Raw genomic sequence first — 26,573 nt, 5'->3', positions numbered from 1 at the left:
CTCTATATCTTGAGCCTTCTGACCCATTGTGTAATCCTTACAGCTTCAGCAAAAGAGTGAATTGAAATGTAAAATATCAAGGCAGTGCTATACATATGCAGGATCCAGGCTTTCATATGAATGGGATGCTGGTTTCAACCCTCCGTTACCATTACAAATCTCTTCACCATTCACTCAGGCTTTAGCAAAGTTATCACCTCTGACACCGAAGCTCACCAAACAATTTAAATAAAGACAATGGTGATCTTATTGAAATGTAATTTCTAACATGTGATTTATTAGCATTGGGCCAACCGGGCACTATAGATTTGTGATTATTAGATTTTGGAGGGGGAAATTAACCTAAAAATGTTCTTTACAATAATATGTTTTACGTGCATGCCACTACTCTTAACACATTTTAATTGATATTGCGCTTGTGGGGTATGAATTAAGCAGAAAAATCCTGTTTTTATACATCTCAGGGGGCGGCCATTTTGCCACTTGCTGTCAACCGAAAATGACATCGCAGTTGCTCAGGTAATGACCAATCATAGCATGATGCCATTTTCATTGACAGCAAGTTGCAAAATGGCCGCGTCTTGAGATGGATAAAAAAAAAAAAGAGTGGATTTTGCTGCTTAAATCCCACAAGCCCAATATTAATCAGAATAACATATTTAGACTAGTGGGGCTGCATAACACATATTTTTGTTAAAATTTTTGGGGGGTTGACTTCCCCTATAAAGCATCAGTATCAACGTAATGATGTTTTGCTTATTTTCAAATCGTTGCTATAGTAAGAGATTCATAATGAACCATAATGCACAGCATATTTTTGACATTGATGCAGACAAGTGAATCAGAGTGTGGGGGTCATATCGCCCCAAGAGGAAAATGTATCATTGTTATGCATATTGCTCCAGTCGATCCCGTTTCGCTTGGGTTTATATGATGTGTAAGGAGGAACATCATCATTTAAGCCCGTCCGGGGGCCTCTGCAAGCATTCCTTGTACCCAAACGGCATGTTTTACATGTATGCCCCAAATCCTGCTCGCGCTGCTAGCACTTTCTGCTTGACTTGACCCCAATACATTTGCTTTGTGCCTTGTCTTAGCGGCTGTATAAATTATTCAGACAATAATTGTGGTGGAAAGAGAAGCGAATGTTTCACTCGAGGATAGGCTCACATGTAGGCCTTTAATTTTCACCCTGCGTAAGACTTTTCTTCCAAGTCACAAAAAGAAGGTCGCAAGGATGAGGATTGTACCTTCTACAGAAATAGCCTTCCAAGTTCCAACCCCTCCCTTTTTATTTATACCTCTTCTGCCATCTGCCATCCCTGACCCTGTCATACCATGGATAATGCATTTGACTGAACAGCAGCACCCTCATGTTCTCATGTCACCCAGATTACGTGTAAGGGAGACAGCCTGGTGGGGGCGTGGGGCAGATGGATGAAAGGTATCCCAGGTGTACTTGAGGTCTCCTCTCCTTACAGTCACTGGATACCAGACGTTAACGCAAAAACACTCATGCGTCCCTTGCGCGTAGACACATGCACACCCTGCCATCAATTATTTTACAAAGACAGCCCAATGAGAAAGTGGGAGGGGGCAGAGAAGGAGGGAAGTGATAAAAAGGGAGCGAGAGAGTGAGGGAGGGCGGGTGTGTGTGTGAGAGTGAGCGAGTTGGAGAGGTAGAGGGGGGTGGGGATGGAAGGACCTGGATGTGGCCGAGGTATTCTCTCCCCGTGGATGCCGCCTGTCCTCTTCATGGCTTTTGTCGTCCGTTCTCCAGTCTCCCCTCGTCCCCGGGAGCCGGCCCCGGCGCAAGGACCGGCAGCAGCACTCAGCAGCCACGCAGCCGGGGATGAATCGGCCCCGACAAAGAGCCTTTGAGATGGCAGTGTGCGCTCGTGCCTGGAGGGAGGAACGCATCAGGCTTTCCCAGGCAAGCGGCAGCCTGCAGTGCTCGCTGGCTTGAGAGCCAGTTCTCTCATGTCCTCGTGTGGGTGCATGTGTGTGCGCGCATGAGTGGTGTCACAAGCGGTGTATGTTCGTGTGTATGCGCTCACTCCTGCTTTCAACCCTTCCTGGAGGAGAGTGGCTCCCCCCCGTCACTGGACAGCAAGGTAAGAGGGTTTTTTTCCCCCCCACGCCCTCCTAACTATGATTTATTCCTCCAGAGCCCTCCGTTCCTTTTCTTGATAGTAGACAAATGAATGGAAAAGAAGCTTAATGACATTGATGAATGCTAGTGGGTGGGAGGAGGAGACTGCGAGAATGCAGAGTAGCCAGGACATGTTGATGTGGAAAAGAACGAGATGGTTCTCATCTATGATGGGCTGCATCTTCTTCACCGTTTCCTCCTAGAAGATATCACGTCGAGCACCCTCTTTCTGCCCTCTCTTTTGCCAAGCTGGGAAAAGGTCCCACATTCTCCAGGGTGTTTAAGGTCATGCTTTCTAAAATGGATCACTCTTGATAAATACGGTCCCATATCTATTTTTGATCAGTCCATGAGTATTGTAGAGATGCAGGACAACACCATTTAAGCATCATATACTTTCTAGAGCACCGGTTCTCAAACCCGGTTCTCGAGTACCCCTATCCAGCCTGTTTTCCATGTCTCCCTCAGCCAACACAGCTGAGGATCGTTATCACGCTTCACGCAGACCTTGCTGATTAGCTTATCGTTTGAAACACCTGTGTTGGCTGAGGGAGACGTGGAAAACAGGCTGGATAGGGGTACTCGAGGACCGCAGTTGAGAACTAAAAAAAATGTATGAACTTTTGGAGTACCGGTGAATCCTTTCACTATGTTGGGAAGACTTTAACAAGATTTGTGTCTATATTACTGAGTATATGGACTACAAAACCTATAGGAGGTGATGTTTGAACGTTAATCTCTTTGTGTGTGGATTTGACATGAAAACAAGAAATATCCATCCATTTACTATATAGTCCCATATGGGGCCAGGTAGGATGTGCTGGAGCGTATCCCACGCTGACTTTGAGCGAGAGGTGGAGTCCAAGTTGGTCTGATCATCAGCCAATCGCAGGGCACGTACAACCCATTCACCTTGACACCTACTGCATTGGACAATTTAGAGTCTGAAAATTTAGAGGAAGCTGGAGAATCCAGCAAAACCCACACAAGCATAGGGAGAACATGCAAATTCCATGCAGGAAGGCCACTAGCCAAGATTCAAATCTAGACCGTAGGTCTATAAGACAGACGTGCTAACCACCTTTCCCTCATGCTTCTCACAAGAAACGCATTGGTTGAAAATATGACATTAAATACTTAATGAAAATGCCAGCCTAGTTGTATTAAAGAGCGTGTAAATTTTAGCTTCAACTCAACATTTTTTCGTTACCGTCACGCTCATCGCTATTGCCAATCTTACGTCTTTGCACCTAGAAAAACATGCTCGTTATATGCCAATTAATACGTACTCATTAACTACGCAGTGTTTCCACTGCAGTATATCCGGTCGTGACACTTTTCTTTTTCTTTTTAAATATATTAATAGATTTTCTTGAAAACTTCTTGGGTAGTGGCCAGTTTACTTGGGTGGCCCACCCACGTATTAATATGGTGTGGGAAACACTGCTGCGTACAGTCAATATTTGGGTAAAGGTAGAAATTCAAGTTCATGAAACATTCGAGATAACACCATTTACATGTGTGAGCGGACAAAGTTACTCCCATATCCCAACTTAAACTTCGACGTATGGATAATACCATTACATAAATAGACATTATTTCCGCTTTTAACTTTCTACAGTCAATAAAAGACATTATAATTATGTCGCTCATCACACTAATAAGTAGCCAATTTCCTCATCGCTCCAAAAGTGTAGTTCTGTCCTGGGTCACCACGTTTCCCTATTTTTATTTTTTCTCTTCTTGTAAATTTGTGCCAGACGCACGGACTTATATACATGCTTATACTTATATACATAAATGGAAGAGAACACAAACCAAAGTTCCGTTCAAAGGAGGTACCCCGATCGTGTTTATATGACCAAATATTCAGGTTAGAAAAGGGTAACCCAAGAGTCTTATTCGGGTTTTTAAAATAAGAGCATGTTTTTTGCGCATGTTTACATGACCTTTCAAAACACAAATATGAACACTAATACGAATACTCGCTGCTTTGCAGTTCGCTTATTGCGGATTCACTTTATCGTAGATTTTTATTCAGGTCCATAACACATACATTGCGGGGTTTACCTTGGGTAATTTGTATCTGGATATTTCGCAGGTTTTTCAGAGATTATTCCCCTGTAGACCCTGGAGTTAAGTTGCGGCTTGTTTAATTGTGTTCATGAGCATGTGTTGAAAGCTGTAAATAAAAAAAAAAAAGTAAATCGCTACACACACTGTCTGTAGCCATTTACAAGTGAAAGTGCATCGAATTATTTATAAATAAATTTTGATGAAAATATTCATGAAGTATAATAAAAACGAACCTTACGGCGTTCCTGCCTGATTATTCAACATGGATGGCAGTAGATTGTATTTCCATACTGCTCGGTGAAGGTGAGCGGCGAGCACTCAAAAACCGGAAATACGTCGATGGAAACCGGAAATACGTAATCGGAAACAGGAAGTACGTTAGCGATAATATCTTTCCTTTACAGATAAATACAATTAGTAATTATCCTTCCAAACAATTAGTAAAACTTTCTTAATGACAAATAAATATTTTTTAAACGTATTATTTGAAGGCATGAACGCATCCATATAGATCCATATAGGTATTTTTTAAAATTAAATTTACAAGTTGACAAATGTTTAGAAGTGTGGGATCTTTGTGGTGGGTTCGTTACAGCTCAATGGCCCCCCAAAACCTAAAATAAATGAATTAATATTCACCTATCGCAGGCGTGAAATGTTTCCACGAAAAGTGAGGGAACACTGTATACGTTATTTGAGTTTTGAAAGCTTTATTTACTGCATAGTCTTTGATGTTGAAAAAGACTTAATGTGCACCCACCCACGCACGCACACACACACACACACTCACTCCGGTGAGTTTCTGTGTCACTGGAGGTGACATATGTGCCAGCTGCATCTTCATTTTCCTAATAACACACAATGCAAACACAAAGCAAATGTAACACATGCACCCAGAGGGCAGCGGCAGGAAGCATTAAAGGCCGCACACATGCGGGATGACAGAACATACGTGTAGGTGTCATCGTTGCATGCCTCCGTTATTCTACGCTTGCTCTCATGAGCGCTCGCGTTATTGTAATATCATTTGTCAGCCCTAAGAGGGAAATGTGTGCATTAGCATCTTAACGTAACCGGCAGCCATGAGACATCAAGCACTCAAGGATTAAAACAGGCAGTCCAAATTAGGACAGCGTGCATGAGTCTCCTGCTTGGGTTGAAAAGGCATCCACGCTGGTTTACTGAGGAGTTGGTACACGCTGCTACTGGAAAAGAGCTTGAACTTGTGTTGTCTCTCATGGGCTGATAAATATAAATCAAAGCTTTCATAAGCAATGCAGCCTGCTGCATCAATAAATTAGACTCAAGAGAGCAGATCGGCACTGGTACCATTTGGTACATTAGGCTGCGTCAAAGTGCTCAATATGCATCCGAGAGCAAAGTGGGGCGTTCATAAAATGTATTCTGCACTCATATAAACACTAAATATTTTTCTTGATGTGGATTGGCAATCACACTCAGTGGTGAACAAGTATTTGTGTCCCCTAACCCAAGGACCTCTTGCACTTTCTTGCGCCACCAATCCAGTATTAAGTCTTTTTGACCAATTGAGGCCACCATACATGTGTTAGGCCTGTGCAACATGACACATCACGTTCGTTTCTACCATTATACATCACTCAAAGTATATTTTATTCTGGTATTTGTCTCTATTGCATCCTTTAACCCCCTCAAGACTGAAAACGCTTCGTTTACATCATCACTGTTTTATCAGAATAGATAGAGCAGATTAAGTGCACATTAATGTCTGTGCTTCTCGCTGCAGGGCACAACAAACTTGTCCGTTTTGTCTATTTTGTCATCAAGCGTAATCGGGGCAATATGTCCTGTGACAGAATGATGCATGAAGCTACTTGATGCAATTGTCCTCAAATTCCCTTCTCAGTGAAGGCTTGTTTACTTGTGGACGTAAAGTGCTCAAGGTGACGGGAAAAAAAGAGTTTACATCTTGCACATTGAGGGCTATATCGTGTCATTTAATGAGACAGAAAAGCATGATGTGGGCGATTTGTAAAGATGCAGACTGCTACATTATTTCAACATGTTTAATTCTTCTTCTTTATGTCAGCTCCCTTCGTCCCTGCTCTGTGCTTGCTCATCTCTCTCCTCCTTCAGCTGTCACTACATCTGAGTGTCCAGATTCTTCTTCTTTCCTTCCCCTTTCAAGATTGCTACTCTTGTTCTTTTTACATTCTGTCAATATCGACACAGCACGGAGGACAAGGCCTTCTCTTACATTTAAATGAAATCCTAATTCTTCGTCTTCAGCAGTACATTTTGGACAAGTCTATGACGTGAAGTTGTAGTTGGAGGAATTTGTTGTGAAATTTGAGAGGACTGACCTCAAATGCATTTGAAATGAACTAGAACAAAGTATGTGAGCAAGCCCACAGACGCACTCAATAAGTATCTTGTAGACACGCTGACCTGAAGATTGGAAGACATTGTAGTTAAATTAAATATTATTATTATTATTATTAATTATATATAAATATTAATATTGCGTTTGCGGAATATGAATTAAGACGCCAAATCCAGGGCACTGGTAACGACCCATCACGTCTCACCTGTTTACTGAGTTCAGTCGTAACATCCGCAAGCTGAGTCCTGATTGGTTGTTACCTGAGCAACTATGATGTCATTTTCAGTTGACAGCAAAATGGCCGCCCCCTGCCATGGATAAAAACGGGTGGATTTTGCTGAGTAATTCATTTTCCATAAACGCAATATTAATCAGAATACCGAACATTTTTGGGTTGACTTCCCCGCCATGGGTTGTGAGTTATGGTGCACTGCTATGACTAATGTGACATTTGAAAAAAATAAACACTCACACATATATGTCAGCACGAATTAGCTCAGAGAATGTGGGTCATTAAATCTTCAAACAGCAATGTAAATAGTGAAGATGGCTATAAATGACTTCATTTAATATATGCTTTGAAAATTAATTACAGCTATTTGCATATTTTCTGAACTCTTGCAACTCCTTTTGATACTTCGGATTCTATAAACTATATATTGAACGCAGCCCATAAATGTCACTTGAATATGCCCTTGGGTGTGCTCAATATTGTGTCCTTGTCTTAGAATTGACTTTTATGGCGGATACAGAATAATCAGGGGGATGGGCATGGAGTGAAATAAAGACAGGATCTGCTTAAATATGCACAAAAAACACTTTTTATCTCCCAAATATCATGCGAGTCTAAAGTTTTGATTGACCTGCTTTTGTAAAACACTGCAGGGCCTTCAGTGCACTTGCACAATGTGGTGACTTCTCAGCGGCAGCAGCTGCGTGCCATTCCCAAAGATTCCTCATATTTTAAGCACTTTGTTGTGCATGACATGACTACGAGCGCCACTTGTATGAAATATGCATGTGCGATTCCGTGTCGTTGAAGGCAGCGCATTACGTCACATGCCGTCTTCTATTGACAATTGCTCCATTTTGACAGAGGTGATTTCAAAGATAAAAACAGCAGGCGTCAACTTCAATAATAAACGCCGCCATTGTACTGTCCGGTCACGTCCACTGCTTGCGTTGCTCTCAGATGCTATCAGTGTGAGTTGCGTGTGCCTTTTTGTAATGCACAAGGTGACGATGACCAACCAAATCCACCTTCTGCTTTCCCCTCGTCAGGGAGAGCCTCATTATACCCAAAGGGCAAAACGGTCATCATAATGAAGTTGATAGAGGAGCAATCTTTAAGCTCTGCAGAGTCCAAAAAACAAACAAAGAAAAACAGATAAGACCGTGATGCGATCCATCCCACGATGGTATTTTCTAATTCATTATAGCTGGATTATCTTTCGACTGTACGTGCATTGACAAGCAGGAAAAAAAAAAAGAGGATTACTTCATCTCCACCAGTTCCCACCCTCACCTCACGAGTTGACACGAATCACGCACAAAATAAACACTGCTGCTGCAGAGGGTCCCAAATTAGATCAGTGAAGGACTGCACATGCACCATACTAATCCTGCTGCACCGTCACCTGCATGCACACTCACCGCATTTATGCCAGCACGTCAACAAAAAAACAGAGACGGAAATCAGGGCAAATAGTACGGGAGGGAAAAATCGTTCACCACCGCTCTGAGCGCCAACGTCGCACAAATCCAATAGCTCTCTTATCTCCAGATCCCCTCCCATTCATCCAACTATACAGCTCGGGGTGATTTGAACATGACGGGACGGAAAACAGGCCTTCTCCTCTATAGTGTTGTTAACATATGGATTGCCTGCCAGCATTTTTCTGTTTCACATGCCTGATGTGGGGCCCATCCAGCTGAAGGGTATGGACCTTCATTTCATTGTTTTTTTGTGCAGTCACTATTTGCATGCTTCGTTTTATCCACCATTTTTAAATTTACTCTCAGTTTAAGTTCAATTTCAGTAACGCATCAACCTCATCCCGTTTTTATTTAATCCATTTTTAGTTGACTATACATCTAGCATTTTAGTCTTTATTTTAATCTAAGAAAACATAATTTTGTCTAGTTTTAGTCAACAAAAACCTGTTAATTTGACCAGAACAATCATTTTATCCCTGTATATTTTTTTTGTTAACAGATTATGTTGAACATTTCAGATCAAAAAAATATTTCACATAAAATTTTCTCTCATCTTTTTGGTGAAAAACGACTTCACACACAATTACAGTGGCTGCTATGGCTCCATGCTAAAAGCTAGTAAATTAGCCAGCATTAGTTAGCGGTCAGATTAGCATTATTGTTGGAACGTTATATATAGCCTTTGGATTAATGTTGTTATAACTATGATTTACTTTTTTTTTTGTACCTTTAACCGTGAGTCCACCTCCTGTCTGTCCCATGTGTTTGTGTAATTTGCAGTTGCTAGCTGCAGATTTGAAAGGGGGTGTGTCATGACAGATTAGCAAGAGACAAGATTTTACAAAATCCTATAACATTCGTCTCGTTTTTTTGTTCATGAACTAAAATGTCCATAGATTTTAGTCCAGTTTTAATTCAGTGAAGTACATTTTCGCCTCGTCTTCATTAGTTGATGGAAATGCATACTGATTTAGTTCCAGTTAGTGTTTATTAATGAAGGTTTTAGTCTTGTCTAGTTTTAATCCGGTGAAAAATGTGTGTTGACAAAATAATTTTTGTTTAGCTTACATTGACAAAATGAACACTACTTTATTTCCAACGTGCTGTCTTGCAGTCATGCTACACCCCCCTTAACCACGCATGTTAGTCTTCTGTGGCTGCACAGATGGAAATACCCAATGAAGCACAATTCCAGCATGACCTCATCGTCCCAGGCAGTAGCTGTCTGAGTTTCGCCTCAGCACTTTGATAGATTCAAGATAACCCACTGGGGCACAAGGTCAAGTCCCAATTGTTTAGGGTGGCTATGTGGCTAGGAAGCATAATTTTGCACTGCATATCGACTACTCAAAATAAATTGTTTGTTGTTATTAAGACTCCATAAGCTTGGTGCAGTCAATTGGGTCAGCATTAGCCCAGTTATACGTGATTGAAGCTTGTAAATCGATAATTGGCAGCAACTTTTAAAATCATTTTTCCTCCATGGGCATGAATCAACAAAGTATGTATGCATGTGTGTATTTCGACTTGCTAGGAATCTCATAGTAGTTCGATTATATTCCCTATAGAGAGGAACTGTGGTCCAGAATGAATAACGAATACAAGGATGTGTTCCGTACTTTTAAGTGAAGTACTCAACAATGCAATTGTCCTATTTGTGTTGCTATCATCCGGCTATTGCTGACATAGTGGGACTGTAACAGTTTGCATTTCACCCATGAGTAAATATTGATCGATCTGCTTGTAAAAGGATACATGGGCATTATCTGTAAATATTGGCTCAGGCAGTGTCAACATCTGCATGTTGAACAGCTATCCAAGCAGATAAGAACCGTAAAGGAGATCATGATCTTGTGTTTTGTCGTTTCTTTTGGTAAGGTTGTACAATTTTCAATTAAACCAAAACTTTCCAAAAAAGAAAGAAACACTTCTAATTGCTGCTAGGTATGGGATGCAAGAGTTCAGCGTGCATCATGAGGTTTATTTTTGTTTTTTATTTGTCTTTTTGGGGTGCATTTTTATGATAGCTAGAAGAAGAATCTACTTTAATCTATCATCCTTTTTACACTTATAGTTCCGTGCATTTATATGCATAATTGTATGACAACAAAGAAGGAGAACCAAAATGCATATTCAAGTCTCACATGTTTTATGATTGTGACAGTTTGACCCTGGAATGCGTTATTTCTACTTCCGTGATTTCCTATGGGAAAATTGTTTCAAAATTGAAGCAAATCTGAGGTTAAGCAGTGCCCTGAGGCGGTTTAGTTTGACCTCAGAGGTTTCATTTTCCAGTGGAGGGCCATTCATTTAGCACCCATGGGCCTTAATCCACCTCTGCTACAATTACATAAACCATCAATACTATACAAAAATGCAATATAACAGCACGTAGCGGTGCCATGGACATCATCTGGACTAGATGAGAATACATATCTAATATTAATTTATCTAACATGATTAAAAAAACAAACAAATAAATTGTAGAGAGAGAGAGATGCTGATTATCGAATGTATGATTGAGCGCAGTTCGCTACAGAATTTTTTTTTGCTAGTTGAAATTGGCTGTAACAAGTTGTAGCATTAAGCTAGCAATTTGATTAGCGGTTTGGAGAATGAATAAATGAATGAATGTATGTAATTTTTGTTGATGTGTGTTTAATTTTACAGTAAATTTCAACTGAAGTGTTCAAAATATCTTAAAGCACGCCCAGGGCGGGCTAATTAACATATGTTTGCTTCTGCGGACAACACAAGTGCCATGAAGCATCTTAATTTGGTATGTGTGTAAAATCTCAAAGATTATCCAACAGGTCTGGGACAAATATTAAGAAAGCAACTTGTGACTTTTTAAAAGCAATGAAATTGCACCAATTTTGGGCCAACACCTTAATGCAAATTAGTCAATGGCAGTTGAAAATATAGTTATGACATTTTGTAAAAATCCAAGTTTTAAACGTCCACAAATTTCCCAATCTTTATCCTATTTTCAAAAGATGGTATCATTGGAAAGCTTGCTAAACACAGAATAAGACAACACACGATGTTAATTACTTCTAATTAATTAGCTAATTAAGTCAATCCCGTCACTATGTGAAACAATAGGTAACTCAGCATAATCCTAATTCGAAAACCACAATGAATAATAAGAATTTATTTTCAACAGTAAATAATGTGAAATCCTTCTTTCAGTGAAGTAATTTAATGTGCAAGTGTACAGCAAATAATGCAAAATAATTGCCATGCATTTAAAATAAACAAACAAACAAATAAATAAATAAATAAATAAATCTGCGATTAGCTGGCAACCAGTTCAGGGTGTACCCCGCCTACTGCCCGAGGCCAGCTGGGATAGGCTCCAGCACCCCCCACGACCCTTGTCGAGGACAAGCGGTTAAGAAAATGGATGGATGGATAAATAAATAAATAAGAGTAGACGATGAACAAACACTCCAAATGTTGCAAATGTACATGACATGGAACAAATATATCAACGTTTAGAGGCTCTTTTCGTTGTTAAAATTCATGAAATTAGTGTTGAAAGCGAGGGGAAAGTATGAGCCAAAAGCCCCAAAAATGTGTCTCAATTTACTTAAAATTTGGCAAGAACATAAAAAAATAGATTAATAAATATGTCCACTTGGATTTGAAGAATGTCCTTACTTACCTAAAAGTTTGGTCGATATGATTTGATATTATCATTGTATTTTATTATTGAATTTTGTGTTCAATTACAGTGTTCATCCTCAACATCCCCGGTACTTGATTGGAAAGAATTTAAGAGAATAAACTGAACTGAAGTAAACAAATAATATTAGAAATGATGTTGCACATGTAGGTCAGTGCTTCTGATGGTGTTTAGGTGATTCAGAGAAGCCCTTGTTGGCTCGTCCGCTCACCACTGCCATTTCCCATCAAGGTCTTACTCGGCTACAGTCGCTACAACACAACCGCTCCATAGCATCCCTGTCAGGAAGATTTGAAGCTCGTACCACATTGTGTACATAGGGAGCGCAAACAGCCATACACTTATGCATCACTTAGCATATTAGCCTCGTGATTGAATTATCCTTGGAGGGTGACACTTGCCTTCACGCTGAGCGTCCCAACCCCCAACCACCCCCTCATCTTGCTATAATCCGCCCCCCTTTTCCCCCCACAAGCAGGACTGAGCTGATATGACCAGTCGGTGCGTCATGTTTTTTACGTGATGGGCAGGGCGAGCGCTGAGCGGGGTCATAACGGGCGCCGTTGATGCCGATTAAAGGCATGCTGGTCCGAGGGCGGAGGTGGAGAGAGGTGAGGCGGCCAACGTGATTGCCTGCCGAGCAGTGGATGACAGCAAAACTCATTTCCCCAACTCCCACTCGGTTCCAAGTGCATGATGGGAGATCGTATCTTGAGCCCGGGCGTCTTGTTGGCCTTTGACTGGGCGCTCTCCAGTCCTGTGAGATTAAATAGTTAATCATGATACATTAGTGAAATAATGATGAGATGAAATAAAAGGGACTACACTAGTCAGGTTTCCATCCAAATGTTTCGGAATTTTTATGCGAATTGTGTGACGGACATGCGACTTATGCCCATTTCCATCCGCTCTTCTTTTCCGAATATGCGCCGCAAGATGACGTTGTATTGACGAAACTTTGGGACAATGGGGAGTTCCAGGTGGGAATGTTGGTTTTGACAAAGCCATCTAAAAAGGCATTATTCTTTTTTTCCTTTAATGAATTATAAAAAATAATCGTCTCCCCAAACATATCTAACTTTATCACCCGTCATTTATTGTGACTACAAACGTGCGTGTGACGTATATCCGGTCTTGTCGTCGCTTATTCACAAAACCTGTTTCCATCGCCAAAATGCGCATTATCCTTTTTTCGATACGCTTCAAAAACCACCCCCTCCAAGTGTAATCACTTTTTTTTTGCGAATTTCTGCCGTTTTTAGTCAGTTTCTTTTTTGCAATTCCTTTTTTTTTTTTTCTGGAGAGCTCAGTATTGTTCATTCGGTAATTTTACCGATTTGACGTCATCATCATTGCTCTTTTATTTTTATTTTTTGTTATTATTATTTTTTATGTGGGTGAGAATGTGTATGTGCGTGCATGTGTGTGTATTCATTAGTTCACCTAAAACCTATTAAAAAATCCCATTACGTTCACCGAAACCGAACACTTCCAGCCAGAGTCGTGAGGCCGTCAGGAGACCCGAGGAAGGACTAAAGAAAAGAAAGGAAAGGAATTTGCAATTTGAAGAAAAATAGGTGGATGGAAACCTACCTATATATACAGTAAACTCAAGGTTGCAGTACATGCTCACCAAACACATGGCCGTGTATTCAAGGATTAAATGCAAGCCTCAATGCAATCATGGACACATGCGCCATTAATCAGGGCAGAATATGAAAGGGTTATAATGGGTTTATGAAGGATATCCTGCCATAGAATGTTGTGTGTATTTGGTTTGAGTGCTAATGCACCGAAAGCCCATGGGCGCATGCCAGCCCAGCGACACGCTCATCAGCAAAAGGGCACAGAGAATGAATAAGCCCTAATTGACCACACATCCTTCATTACACATCTGCTTACAAATGCATCTGTTCTCCCTGGAGCGCCTCTTAGAACCAAACAGCCCCAACATTGTTGCAAAGTTGGAGAATTCATTGTGGCTGATGAAGTACTTACTGTACATGTCATAATTATAGTTATTTTAATGTATTATCGGGTGAGTGGGTTTATTACTTCTGCCAAGAAAGTTATGCATTCATTTACTTGCATGCACTTTCCCATCTACATGTTTTGATATATTAACCGGAACCATTTATGGATTTATTTTCATATCGGTATCTTCTGCAGGTGTCTCAAAAACAATTTCCAGTTGCGACTTAAGGGTGACTTAAGGCTGACTCGACTGATTTTTTCTTTTTTGCTTTGACTTGTGAGTATAAATTTGAGATATGAGTGCTAGATGGTGGCAACTAACTCACCACACTTAACAACAAGAAACAGTTTGGCACTTTGAAAAAATCTTCAAAAAAATGAGGCTTCAAGCTTTTTAATCCCACATTCACATCCATAATATTACAGTAATAATTATTTTTAAAAACTAGAGATGAATACCACTTTTTGGAGACCAGTACAAGAGTTCGAAGATACAGATATCAAGTACCTGGTACTGATACCACTACTATTTTTGATACATACATTTCCCCCCCAAAAAATAAAGACAGATTGCTTTAAAGAAAGGTCATTCTATCCCAATATAGTATTTTCCCTTAAAATTGCACAAAATTAACGGCAATTTTCTATTCTACTAATTTCTAATTCCTGATTGTTAAATTGTCAAAAGAGGGATGCAGGTACTGGCATCGGCTGCCATTGTGAGTACCGATACCTTAAAATAAGGCCAGGTATCGTCCCGATGGTATCGGTATTCGCCCATCCTTAAAAAACAAACAAACTTGCACTTCTAATTTGGGGACCAATATACAGTAAAGTGCAAAAGGACCATTTGATTTGCTGTTTTTTAATATGTCGTAACTAGAAGGTCAACATCAAAGATCAGATCTTAGAAAAGGCCGAACTGTCAATGAAAATGGATAAATCCAACATGGAGCGCCTTAAAGGATGACGAACAAATGACAGTGCCAATGTTTCTTGGTAATCATTTGATTGCTAGGGATTGCAAATATATTACTGTATCTGCACCTTTATCTACATTCTAACCCCAAAAATAATTCTATAGAGTTTAATGGAAATGAAATTAGTTTTGTATTTCTTTCCCCCTAGTAGTTAAATTGACCTAATATATATATATATATATATATATATATATATAAAGGAATTCAAACAACATAGCTGTAATGCGTCATTATGAAATAAGCACCCCAAAAAAAAAAATCACACAAATTTCGAAGGGAGAGTTTGGAGTATATTTGAACAGTTTATTGAAAAAAAAAAAAGTTACTCAAACGTTGAGCAACAACCTCAGCTTGGTAGACGACTACTCTACCACATGAGCCATGCCACTTGCTGGTTGCCACTATGCTGCATTGCTGGTGTGTCCAAAATGAGACCAAAAATGGGTCTCTTAGAGATACAAGGGTCTCCCAACCTGAAGGTTGGGGGTTTGTTCCTCAAAAAAAATTACTTTGAATTTCAGAGTGAAAAAACGTTACTATTTATTTTCAAGTAAATATTACTCTTTTTTAAAAAAATTTTTTTTTTTTTACAGTGTATACTGGTAACGATTCACTCACAGTGATTCCCCAAGTAACATATGAAAACGTGTCTCTACAGGGACTTTTCTGACAAGCTGCCTCCCTTGTGGACGTGAGGATGTTTCGCAAGAAGAAAAAGAAGAGGCCCGAGATCTCGGCACCTAAGAACTTTGAGCACCGTGTCCACACCTCATTCGATTCCAAGCGAGGCTGCTTTATTGGCCTGCCCACACAATGGCAAAGCCTGATAGAGAACCTGCGCAGGCCCAGGCCCATGGTGGACCCTTCCAGGATTACGGAAGTGGAGCTGAGGCCCAAGAAGGTATACATCACCCTGCAGCCTGTCCTTGCCTTGAATTTATGACTCATTCAACCACCGCCTTTGGTTCGCAAGCAGTTGCAAATGCAAACGTTACGTTTTAAACTGCTGCTCTTTTCTGTATCGATGTTGTGCAAGTGCCGCTCATTGCTACTTAAAGTTACGGCTGTCTCAGAAAATGATGATAAAATGGAAAGACCGCTCCCCTACCGATGTTTTTGCTCCCTTGTCTGTTGGGCTAATGACCCTGCTGTGTACAGTGACTGTAAAATGTTGAACCCTTGAAGGGGCGGCAAAATTCATTGCTCCATGTAGGCAATTAATAACAGCCGATGTGTCACCTAACAGGTGTAAAGCATCAGTCATATAAGAGGAAAGCTGAAGAAAGGCTAATAAGGAAAGGACTTCTTTCCTTCCCAGAGTATTTAGCGGGTGACAAACAAAGCAGCTTTTTTTTAATTGGCACTTTGTATAATGAGAACTATCATGTTACATTAAGGCTCATTAATGGCCAGTAAACCTTGTGATGCGAAGAAGTGAAAATACGATGGCATATACAGTTTGTAACGGGATTCTAGGACCTTTGATATGTTTGTATTTTGGACACATTTTCCTCTAATGGAAATAAAAGAAAGAAGGTTTGAATATTCACCATCATTGAACTTTTTCGAATTGTAGAGGTAATCTTGTATTGTTGATCACTTAAAACAATTATCTCTATTCAACTCTGCCTACAATTGACAAATTGCCAAGTATGCAAATTAGGCAATGATGTCATTTAGCAATGTATAGGACAGCCAATAGCTACTTTCCTTTCTGGCAAGATGGCAACACTGTGCTGGTGTGCTTGTTGGTAGCCTCTGCCATGGGTCAGAAGAGATATCCGCCTGAACGCCTGTCAGTGCACTCCGAAACGTCATTGACGGTGCGCACAGAAGCCGATGTCATGAAAGGGGCGGGGCAGCCATGCGGAGAGAGGCGGGATTTTACTGTCTTACTTAGAGGTTAGAAAAATAGCCATGATCTATTTTGGTCTATCTATTGGTCTCTTGAGGTCTCCCTGATTTGTTGGAGTTTAGATGTTTCTGGGCTTGGTGAAGGACTGGCCGGGTGGGTGGTGTCTGGTCGGTGCTGGATTTCACTTTCCTTTCTTTTCTTTGGTCCTTCCTCGGGTCTCCTGATGGCCTCACGACTCTGGCTGGAAGTGTTCGGTTTAGGTGAACGGTATGGGATTTTTTAATAGGTTTTAGGTGAACTAATGAATACACACACACTCACGCACATGCACATACTCACCCACGTACAAAAAAAAAAATAATAATAATAATAAAAAAAATAAAATAAAAAATAAAAAATAAAAAAAATAAATAAAAATAAAAAAATAAAAATAAAATAAAAAAGAGAGCAATGATAATGACATGTCAAATCGGTAAAATTACCGAATGAACAATACTGAGCTCTCCAGAAAAAAAGAAAGAAAAAAAAGAAAGAAAAAAAAGAAAAGAAAAATAGACATGAAAATAACTACTATTTCATTAGAAATGCATTGCCATTGTGCCAAAGATATGCCTATAGTTAAGTATGGAGGGGCTTAAAATAGCATGATGAACCCTTTACGGTTGCCCCGTCTTTTGAAAAGTTTCACAAAAACACGTTGCACGAGGTACGCCGACATCTTCACCATCCACATTTTCTGTAGTTCTTCTTTCAGCCTTGGTATTTCTACAGTATTCCTTTTTCCGGATGTTGCTCTCACTTGGGATTGTTGTATCTATCACGACCCCCGTCTTCTGAAGTTTATTTACCGCCACCATGATAGGCTTGTTGGCTATCACTAGTTTGTCAGTGTGGAAGTGTCCCACAGGCTTTTGGCCTGGTTGTTCTCAATTACCTACGGTGATGTCTGCCATCTTGATTCTGAGACCTGCAGTCTATATTTGGGACAGATGTTGCGGTACACTATTCCTGCTAGCATCTTACACCTTGCTGTGATATGATACACTGTCATGGGGGGGTTCTTTTTGCAACCCGCACCTGGGGTCTTGCAGGGTTCACCAATTCCGGACCTCGAGGACCGGAATTGGTGAAACCTGATCTAGTGTTTAGGTCCAGTTTTTGTGCTGCCATTATTAGCGCCTCCGTGCTTTCTTTCTTTCTTTGATCCATTGTATGTGATTCTTGTGGTGATTATCTCACCTTTCTTAGAGGTGCTAGGTAAGTTGTCATCTGATCTCCCTTCCACGTGATGTGCACACAGTCCGAGATACAAAGGAGACTTTTGCCTGGCATGAACTGAGCATGACTCTACCCTCAAAGTGACTAATAAGACACCACACGCTGCGCGTTAGTGTTGCAATGGCAAAACATTTTACGGTTGTCTCGTTTCTTGTCAAGGCAGGCTCGGGTCCTTTGCCTCAACATGCTTCTGTTCAACAAATACCATCAAAGTCCTCTTACTGTGTATTTAAATGTGCATCATTTGCTCTTCTTTTAAAGTGTATTGTCAGAGGCCACCAGGGGATTTAGTTTTAGTTCTTGACAATGATGTCATTTACAGATTCTGGAGTCTAAATTTAACTTTGGCTTTGAAAAGTGATTATATAACCCTCATTATTCCTTTCAGTATCAAGCCACACTCTACTCTAATGTCTCTCCGTTTTCAGACCATTGTGCGTGGGAGCATGCTCGGTCACGGAGACTACATCACAGCCATGATCAACGATATGAGCCGTCTGTCTGTGACCAGCTCCAATTCTTTGCGCAAGAGCAGCCCCTCAGCCAGGAAGCGGGCCCAGTCTCTGGGAAGGCTGGGAGAGGTGAGCGAGGGAGACGCCTACCAATACGAAGGTCTGGTTCAAGATGATGATGACGAAGAGGATGCAGCTCAGGATCATTGGCGGGACAAAGCCAGAAACATCCACAGCGAGTCCAACACTCCCTACTTAGGCATGAAAAAGAGTATCACTTTGCAGCCCAATGGCATTTTACCAAAAGCCACATCCACCTATGAGGTTGGTGGCGGCCCACTGGAGGGACCGTCTCAAAACCAGAACATTACCATGCCGAGTCACGGGTCTTACATGGGCGGTGATGTGGGCAGCCCTCAGGAAAGAGTCATATGGAAGAGAGACTTTCAGCTGCCCAGAGGAATGCCACCGAATCAAATACCAGTTGCGTGTTTTTATAGCCCGGCTATGGGTCTGCAGCAGCACCAAGATCAGGGTGTCACCCACACGGAGCTCCGGCCCACTGTACCCATGTACATGCACCCCCAGAACAGCCCGGGGAGGCCTTTCTCCTCCTATGACCTGAAAGTAAGCCTGACATTGCAGCACTTCATTTACACCATATTACACACGATTCACAAATATACTACAATGGAACCAATGTCAAACATCTACCTCACAGTCGAGAGGTGATGTTTACATTACAATTTAAAAAGTTTTCCTTTGTCCATCCGGCCATTTTCTGTCCTGTGTATTTGCACGAGGGTCGCAAGATGGAGCCTATCCAAGCTAACTTAAGGCAAGACGCGAGGAACTGTTCTCTAGCCAAATGGCAGGGCACAAACAGACAAACAACAAATTCACACTCGCATTCATTCACAAACTATCAATTTAAAGTCTTCAATTAACCTAGGAAGTATTTTTTTAGAATGTGAGAGGAAGCCGAAGTAACTAAGGAAAACCACGTAGACTCAGGTACAACATGCAAATGCCACACAGAAAGGCCGGCGTCTGGATTCGTACCCCCTCGGAACTGCGAGACGGATTTGCTGATCACTATTCCAAGTCTATCATTATTAACTCATTCACTGCCATTGACGGCTATAAACGTCAAAAATTCATTTGAACTATTTCTATTAGTTTAATATTTTATCCCACTTTTGTTAACAAGAGTATGAAAACCTAGAATTTTTTTTAATTGTACATTTAGAGCATATATTAATAATAGATAATATACATGTGTGATTAATCGTGAGTTAACTAGTGAAGTCATGCAATTAATTACAATTAAAAATTTTAATCGCCTGACTAGATGATTGTTAAAAATTAGGGACGTCAGGCGATTACAAATTTTTTCTTCTGACTTCAATAGTCAATTCACAATTAATCACAAATGTTATATTTGTTCTAAATGTACAATAAAAACATCTAGGTTTTCATACTCTTGTTAAAAAAAAGTAAAAAAAAATGTTGAACTAATAGAAATAGTTAAAATTATTTTTTGACGTTTATAACCGTCAACGGCAGTAAATGAGTTAAAATTCAGGTAATTTTCAAATCCATGGGAATTAATGGGAATTTATTGCAATATAAAGTAGATTTGCCTTCAATGGAGAACTTAAATAGTTTAAGTTCCCTGTCCACAAATATCTTTACAAAAACCTTTACATTTCACCATTCATGACATCTTCTAATTAGCTGTTCACAATAGGTACTCCTACAAGCCTCTGGCCAATAGTTTCAGACTGGATTCGGGTTCGAATTTCCTACCCTCTGTCTGCGGATGTGGCGTCATGTGTGCATTGTGTCTGTGCAGAAGGGAGTTAAATTTTCTGCATTGAGCAGCTTCAAGGATGTGGTTGACTTTAGCGTAGGTATTCAGCATCATGAGATAAGGAGGGAAAAAAAAGGCAAACTATTAACTAGGGAATTATTTTAAGAAGATGAGCATTTGTTGGCTAAATGCGTGTGGCCACATTGTTAGTGCAGCATTGTTATTATAGCTGTTAGTGCGAAGATCATACCACTTTCGTATGTCACATTTTGTGTTCAAAATTAGTCACATTTTTGTTAAAGAAAAAGCAAAAAAAAACAAAAAACGTGTACTTATTTTTCAATGCTTACTGTACTGACTTCTAAGATATGATAAAGTCTGAGACTGACAAGATTCTCTTGTGCTTAAAAAATATCAAATGGGACTGGGAATGTTCAGTAATGGCAGATTGTATGATTACAGGCGGAATTTTACATAAACAGTTTTATATGTTGATTTAATTTCCATTAAATGTGTTTACATTTCAATCAAAATGCAGTTCACTGTGAAAGTTGTCAATAGTGAAAGATTATATGCTTGCCGAGCTCTCTGGGGGAAATTTAGTTTTATTGACAATAACCAAACATGGTTCAAATGGGGTGAAATCAATGCAGAGTTATGCAGAGGGACCCAATTCCTATTTAACCCTTGAGCATCACTCACTTAGTTTTATGCTTTGCAGACAGATTCAGCAGTGAGGTACCACTCTGGCTTCCTGCCCACCGGCACCAGCAGTCCCTTAGCAAGCAGCATCAGACCTCAGCGGACTGTGCGATCCTCAGCGAGCTACACTTTAGGGCTGTCCCCCAATATGGGACTAAGGCCCAATGGACCAGACCCTTTTCTTAGGCACTCTGGATGCCCCAATCCTCCTTACCCGCGACAGGACAGCCCATCCCAACCTCGACCCTCCCCTACTGGCTCTCTTGCCACTAGTCCCCCCGGTACATGCTCGCCCGCCTTCAGACCCCCACACCCTTCGCCCCGACCGCCGCCGGACCCACCAAAGGTGACCCATGAACAGTTCAAGGCCGCCCTGCAGATGGTGGTGGATAAAGGCGACCCAAGATCTTACCTGGAGAACTTTGTGAAGATCGGGGAGGGTTCGACTGGAGTTGTGTGCATTGCCACAGAGAAGCACAGTGGTCGGCAGGTGGCGGTGAAGATGATGGACCTGCGAAGGCAACAGAGGAGGGAGTTGCTCTTTAATGAGGTAACAAATACACACAAGTCATTTAGTTACTTGACTGATTACTTGCTTTAAAAAAGTAACTAATTACTATACTAATTACTTACTTTTAAAAGTAACTTAGTACTTTGCTGATTATTTGCTTTAAAAAGTAACTCATTACTGTACTGGTTACTTGCTTAATAAAAGTAAGTAAGTTAGATTACAAGTTATTTCTATAGTTACATTCAGCAGATACCGACAACCCCGCTAAACAAAAATGGCACCTGGTTCTGGTCACTTAATTGGAAGCGTGTTTTTAACGTTTAAGAAAGTTTGCTTTTATGAGAAATAAAATAATAATAATAATAATGAAGCTATGTAGATAGTGTGCAACAAACATGAATATTTTTGTTTTTATAGTGACTGTACTTGTATCTTGGAAGCGTGGGATCTCTCTCCTTGTGAATGTTCATTTGAATACTGTACTCCCACAATATATTTCACTTTTTCATGTTTAATACTAGCTACTACTACTACTTTGCTTGTAGTGCATTATCGACGTCACTGCTCGCGAACACAATGCTTCGATTGGCTTCCAGCATTTTTATAACCAATCAAAAACAACCTTTAGATATTGAACTACTCCAGCAGTAAGTGCAGCCTTAGCATGATATTTTTAACCTCATTAAACACACGACATTGAGCCCCATCGGCCATTTAATGTTGTAATATATTTTGAGGGACCTTTGCTTATGAGCCATGTAATAGTCCAAAGTTTCCACCCTTTACAGTGCCCTTGCCCAAAAGCTTCACGGGACCTTGAAAACATACACACACAAAAAAAAGAAAAAAAAGAGGTATGCCTGTAAGGCTCAAAATATGCTATCAATCACCTTTTGGATAGGTAAATAAAATATGCATGCTTTCTCCCAGCCAATTGCTAAAAAGAAATGAAAAAAAAAAGATGCATCCTGAAATGTAATGATGCTCATATCTCCTGCTTCCTTTTATCACTAATCACAGAAATGTGTATTTTTAATGAACACAAATAATTTTCTAGTTCCGAATTTTTCACTTGGGTGTCAAGTCAGCGTAACCCCCCGGACCAATTATGTGCTGACTGCTATGGAGGAACATTAACCCCGCCATTATGAAAGCCATTGAGTTGGACAGACACTGCAACTAACTGTTAGAAAACTTAGTACACCATTATTATCCATTGTGTTCCATAGGTAGTGATCATGAGAGACTATCAGCACAGAAATGTGGTGGAGATGTATAAATCTGCGCTTGTGGAAGAAGAACTGTGGGTGATCATGGAGTATCTGCAAGGTGGAGCACTAACCAACATCGTGTCTGAAACCAGGTAGGATTTCATTCCGTTGTCAGCAAAACTAGTTTACAGCCTTCAAGAGGATGTTATATACATAGTTCTACCACAAGGAGGCAGTGTAGTACCGACTAGATTTTGTGCATTGCTTTTGGCTGCACAAAGACACACAAAGGTTGTCATTCAAGTCTCCTTGCACAGTTCAGGCCTGCATGGAAACAAACAATAAACCGGATGTGGAAATAGTGACACATTATATTGACGAAATACGTCCGAGATAAGATGACATCATAGTTTACACTTTACTACATTCTGTACAGCATTTCTTTTAGGATGCTGTCGCGTAGCAGAATTGTGTTTAACAGATGTTCCATTACATTATTAATATGTATACAGTCCTACAGTAGATGTTTAAACGAACATGTCACACTGTCATTTTTTTAGTGTGGCAATTGCTCTCCGACATTTTCTTTAATGCATGGTGATTCATAATTTTTCACTTTTGGAGTTGTTAATTTGGTGCTACTCATCACAATTTTATGTGCCTGCCAAACGATAAAATGCATCTCTCGCTCTCTCTCTCTCTCTCTCTCTCGCTCTCTCTCTCTCTCTCGCTCTCTCGCTCTCTCGCTCTCTCGCTCTCGCTCTCTCTCTCGCTCTCTCTCTCGCTCTCTCTCTCGCTCTCTCTCTCTCTCGCTCTCTCTCTCTCTCGCTCTCTCGCTCTCTCTCTCGCTCTCTCTCTCTCGCTCTCTCTCTCGCTCTCGCTCTCTCTGTTATGAACATTGCAGACTGAGTGAAGAGCAGATTGCCACAGTATGTGAAGCTGTTCTGCAAGCCCTGGCCTACCTCCATTCACAGGGAGTCATTCACAGAGACATCAAGAGTGACTCAATACTCCTCACATTAGACGGAAGAGTATGTCATCTTTATTGTTCTCTCATTTGCCATTTTTGGGTTGTGTAAGTGTTCCCGTTTCCTCCCCCTTAGGTCAAACTCTCCGACTTTGGCTTCTGTGCTCAGATCAGCAAGGACATCCCCAAGAGGAAGTCTCTGGTGGGGACTCCTTACTGGATGGCTCCAGAAGTCATTTCCAAATCACCATATGGCACTGAGGTGACGAGGCACGCAACTCAGGCCAAAAGACATATTTGTCGCATAGCCAACGTTTTGCAATCTGTGTTGTGTGTGTGTGTGTTGCACCAGGTGGATGTCTGGTCCATGGGCGTCATGGTGGTGGAGATGGTGGATGGAGAGCCACCGTACTTCAGTGAAACCCCCGTGGCAGCTATGAAGAGACTGAGAGATGAACCAGCGCCGACTGTGCGAAATGTCAGCCAGGTATGCAAGCTTGCATATCTATGAACCAGCTTTGCATATACTGTATATGCAATGTCGATGCATCGATAACACGATGACAACACATGGAAATGAGAAATATTCATCATTTCTCCACATGGTAAAATGGGATTTTAATAACATGTCTGTGACATGCTTTTATCAAAACTCCACAAGGATCATGAATTATAAACTTAATGTATTTACTTTGGATTAATTTGGGATTGATTTAACACACGATTGAAATCAATTAATCCAAAGTGAACATATTAAGTTTAATGTAATTATCTTTTCTTTTTTTAAAGTCGTGAGTTAACAAGTGAAATCACGCGATTAGTTAAAATAAAAAATTGTAATCACCTGACGCCCCCCAATTTTTAATAATCTTTTTTTTTTTTTAAGAAAATATTAGAAGGCGTCAGGCCATTATAATTTATAATTATAATCGTAATTAATCGCATGACTTCACTAGTTAACTCACGATTAAACACAAATTTTATGTCTTTTCTAAATGTACAATAAAAAAATGTCTAGGTTTTAATATTAGTTAAAATGATTTTTTGACGTTTATAGCCGTCAATGGCAGTGAATGAATTAAAAAGAAGAAATGATAAAAGAATTGAAGCATCAGGTGATTAAAATTCTAATCGTAATTAATCGCATGACTTCAATATTTAAGTCACAATTAATCGCGAATCTTATATCTGTTCTAAATGTACAATAAAAGAAATCTAGGTTTTCATACTCTTGTTGACAAAATTGGAAAAAATGTTAAACTAATAGAAATGGTTCAAATGAATTTTTGACGTCTATAGCCGTCAACGGCAGTTAATGAGTTAAGGTGACAGACAGTATTAGCGTTATTGAAGGGAAAGCAAAAAAAACATTTTTTTAATAACCTCCGTGGAACGTATCACCTGCGACATCACTGAAATCCTTCCCGATCGTGATGAATCTAAAATCTGATTGGTTAAAAAAACAACAACCAAAAAACGGCCATGGCTAATAGTGGGCATCGATGCAATCCCAGAAATCTGCTGTCCTCCACCCTCTGATCCAGGTGTCCCCAGTTCTCAAGGACTTTCTGGACCGTATGCTGACTCGGGACCCCCTCGAGCGGGCCAGCGCCACCGACCTGCTGGAGCACCCCTTCCTGCTGCAGAGCGGCTCACCTCAGTGCCTGGTCCCCCTGGTGGAGCAGTACCGCAAGCGCATGTCCCGCTGCTGACCCTGCGGCTCTCCCGGGTTCCCTAAACCCCACTTCAAGTCCAACCGTGTACTTCAATTCCTCGACAGCTTGTTGCCACGTGAGCGCCATCGACAAGGAAGGCGAGTTGGGTCGCAAGACACCGCATGGCGGTTCGAGCATGTGAGAAGCACTTTAGGAGTGAGGTCAAGGCAGCATGCAATCACTCATCTCGTAACTCAGTCACAACACTGATTGGTTTCCTGTGGCATTCGTCAACACGCGCAAGATGGTGCATATCAAATGGATATTACGTGTAACGATGTCGAATGCTACCGCAAAAGATAAACTCTTTATATTTTTATAGTGGGCATCATTTGTGGTGGCGTGAAGCTGTAAGAACTGTTTTTCAACCGGTCGGACATTACCTCTGCACAGTCACTCCCGGCCGGGTCTGCATGGCCAAATGGAGGCGCACCTGGCCTGAAGTGAATGCTTGAATATGTACCAAACCAGGACGTGAAAGAGCATCCTCTCTTATTAGCATAACAAGTGGATAGATGAAAGCCATGCTGCTATTGTGGGCTCACTGGAAAATCTCCTCTTTTTACACATGTATCCTTTATTTCCAACAGGTGTTTTGTGGGTTCTTTGTATGACATGAAGTTACACATAGGTTACATCACTAACTGATATGGACCTAAATATAAGCAGATATATGTATATAAAATATGGATAGGTCCTTATGACTGTTAATCTACCACAGCGAAATATATTAAAGTAATTCTACTTTCTTTACAGAAATGTGAGTGTATAGCTATGTATGTGTATAGGTGTGTGCATGTGTGTTTGCGAGCACACGGATGTAAGGGCGGGGGCATCTCAGCGAACAAACGAGCCCATTTGTATTGTAACAGACTTTTTCGAGGTCGGTGGGTCTGGGGGGGGGGGTTGTGAAACTCGACTTGTGTGTCGTTGATTTTTCTAGTAGAAGCACACACGCTTGGCATGTGATGCTGAGAGACGTCCACCTGCTGAGAAACACTTTGCACATACACTAGTCTTTGACTCATGTATTTCTATGTGTGCGGCTCGTTGATAAAAAAAAAAAGAAGATTACACTTGGTTTTCATTTTGTATAAACCAAATAAATGACGCATATGGAA

At 40.7% G+C, this 26,573-nt stretch overlaps 1 protein-coding gene across 3 annotated transcripts; it reads left to right on the top strand.

Moving 5' to 3' along the window:
* The first annotated feature begins 1,668 nt into the window (after nucleotides 1–1,668).
* pak6 (p21 (RAC1) activated kinase 6) lies at nucleotides 1,669–26,573 on the top strand. Of its 3 annotated transcripts, none has more exons than XM_077555339.1 (9): nucleotides 1,669–1,933; nucleotides 15,607–15,849; nucleotides 18,510–19,160; nucleotides 21,068–21,598; nucleotides 22,789–22,922; nucleotides 23,675–23,801; nucleotides 23,874–23,999; nucleotides 24,090–24,224; nucleotides 25,282–26,573. In XM_077555339.1, exons 2-9 carry the CDS (start codon nucleotides 15,646–15,648, stop codon nucleotides 25,447–25,449), a joined length of 2,076 nt encoding a protein of 691 aa, XP_077411465.1. In that variant the 5' UTR covers nucleotides 1,669–1,933; nucleotides 15,607–15,645; the 3' UTR covers nucleotides 25,450–26,573. The 3 variants fall into 3 exon arrangements, with proteins under 3 accessions (XP_077411465.1, XP_077411464.1, XP_077411466.1); XM_077555338.1 differs by having other exon boundaries at nucleotides 1,669–2,114; XM_077555340.1 differs by lacking the exon at nucleotides 1,669–1,933 and adding an exon at nucleotides 8,404–8,528.

This window comes from Vanacampus margaritifer, chromosome 1 (genome assembly GCF_051991255.1).
Source record: "Vanacampus margaritifer isolate UIUO_Vmar chromosome 1, RoL_Vmar_1.0, whole genome shotgun sequence".
NCBI lineage: Eukaryota > Metazoa > Chordata > Actinopteri > Syngnathiformes > Syngnathidae > Vanacampus > Vanacampus margaritifer.
The sequence above is the reverse complement of the archived record's forward strand: the minus strand, read 5'-3'. Positions and strand labels throughout refer to the sequence as shown.

Coding starts and splice junctions, on each gene's coding strand:
- pak6 (XM_077555339.1), top strand. CDS start 15,646: ATGTTTCGCAAGAAGAAAAAGAAGAGGCCCGAGATCTCGGCACCTAAG. Junction 22,923..23,674: donor AACATCGTGTCTGAAACCAG/GTAGGATTTCAT, acceptor TGAACATTGCAG/ACTGAGTGAAGAGCAGATTG. Junction 23,802..23,873: donor TCCTCACATTAGACGGAAGA/GTATGTCATCTT, acceptor CCTCCCCCTTAG/GTCAAACTCTCCGACTTTGG.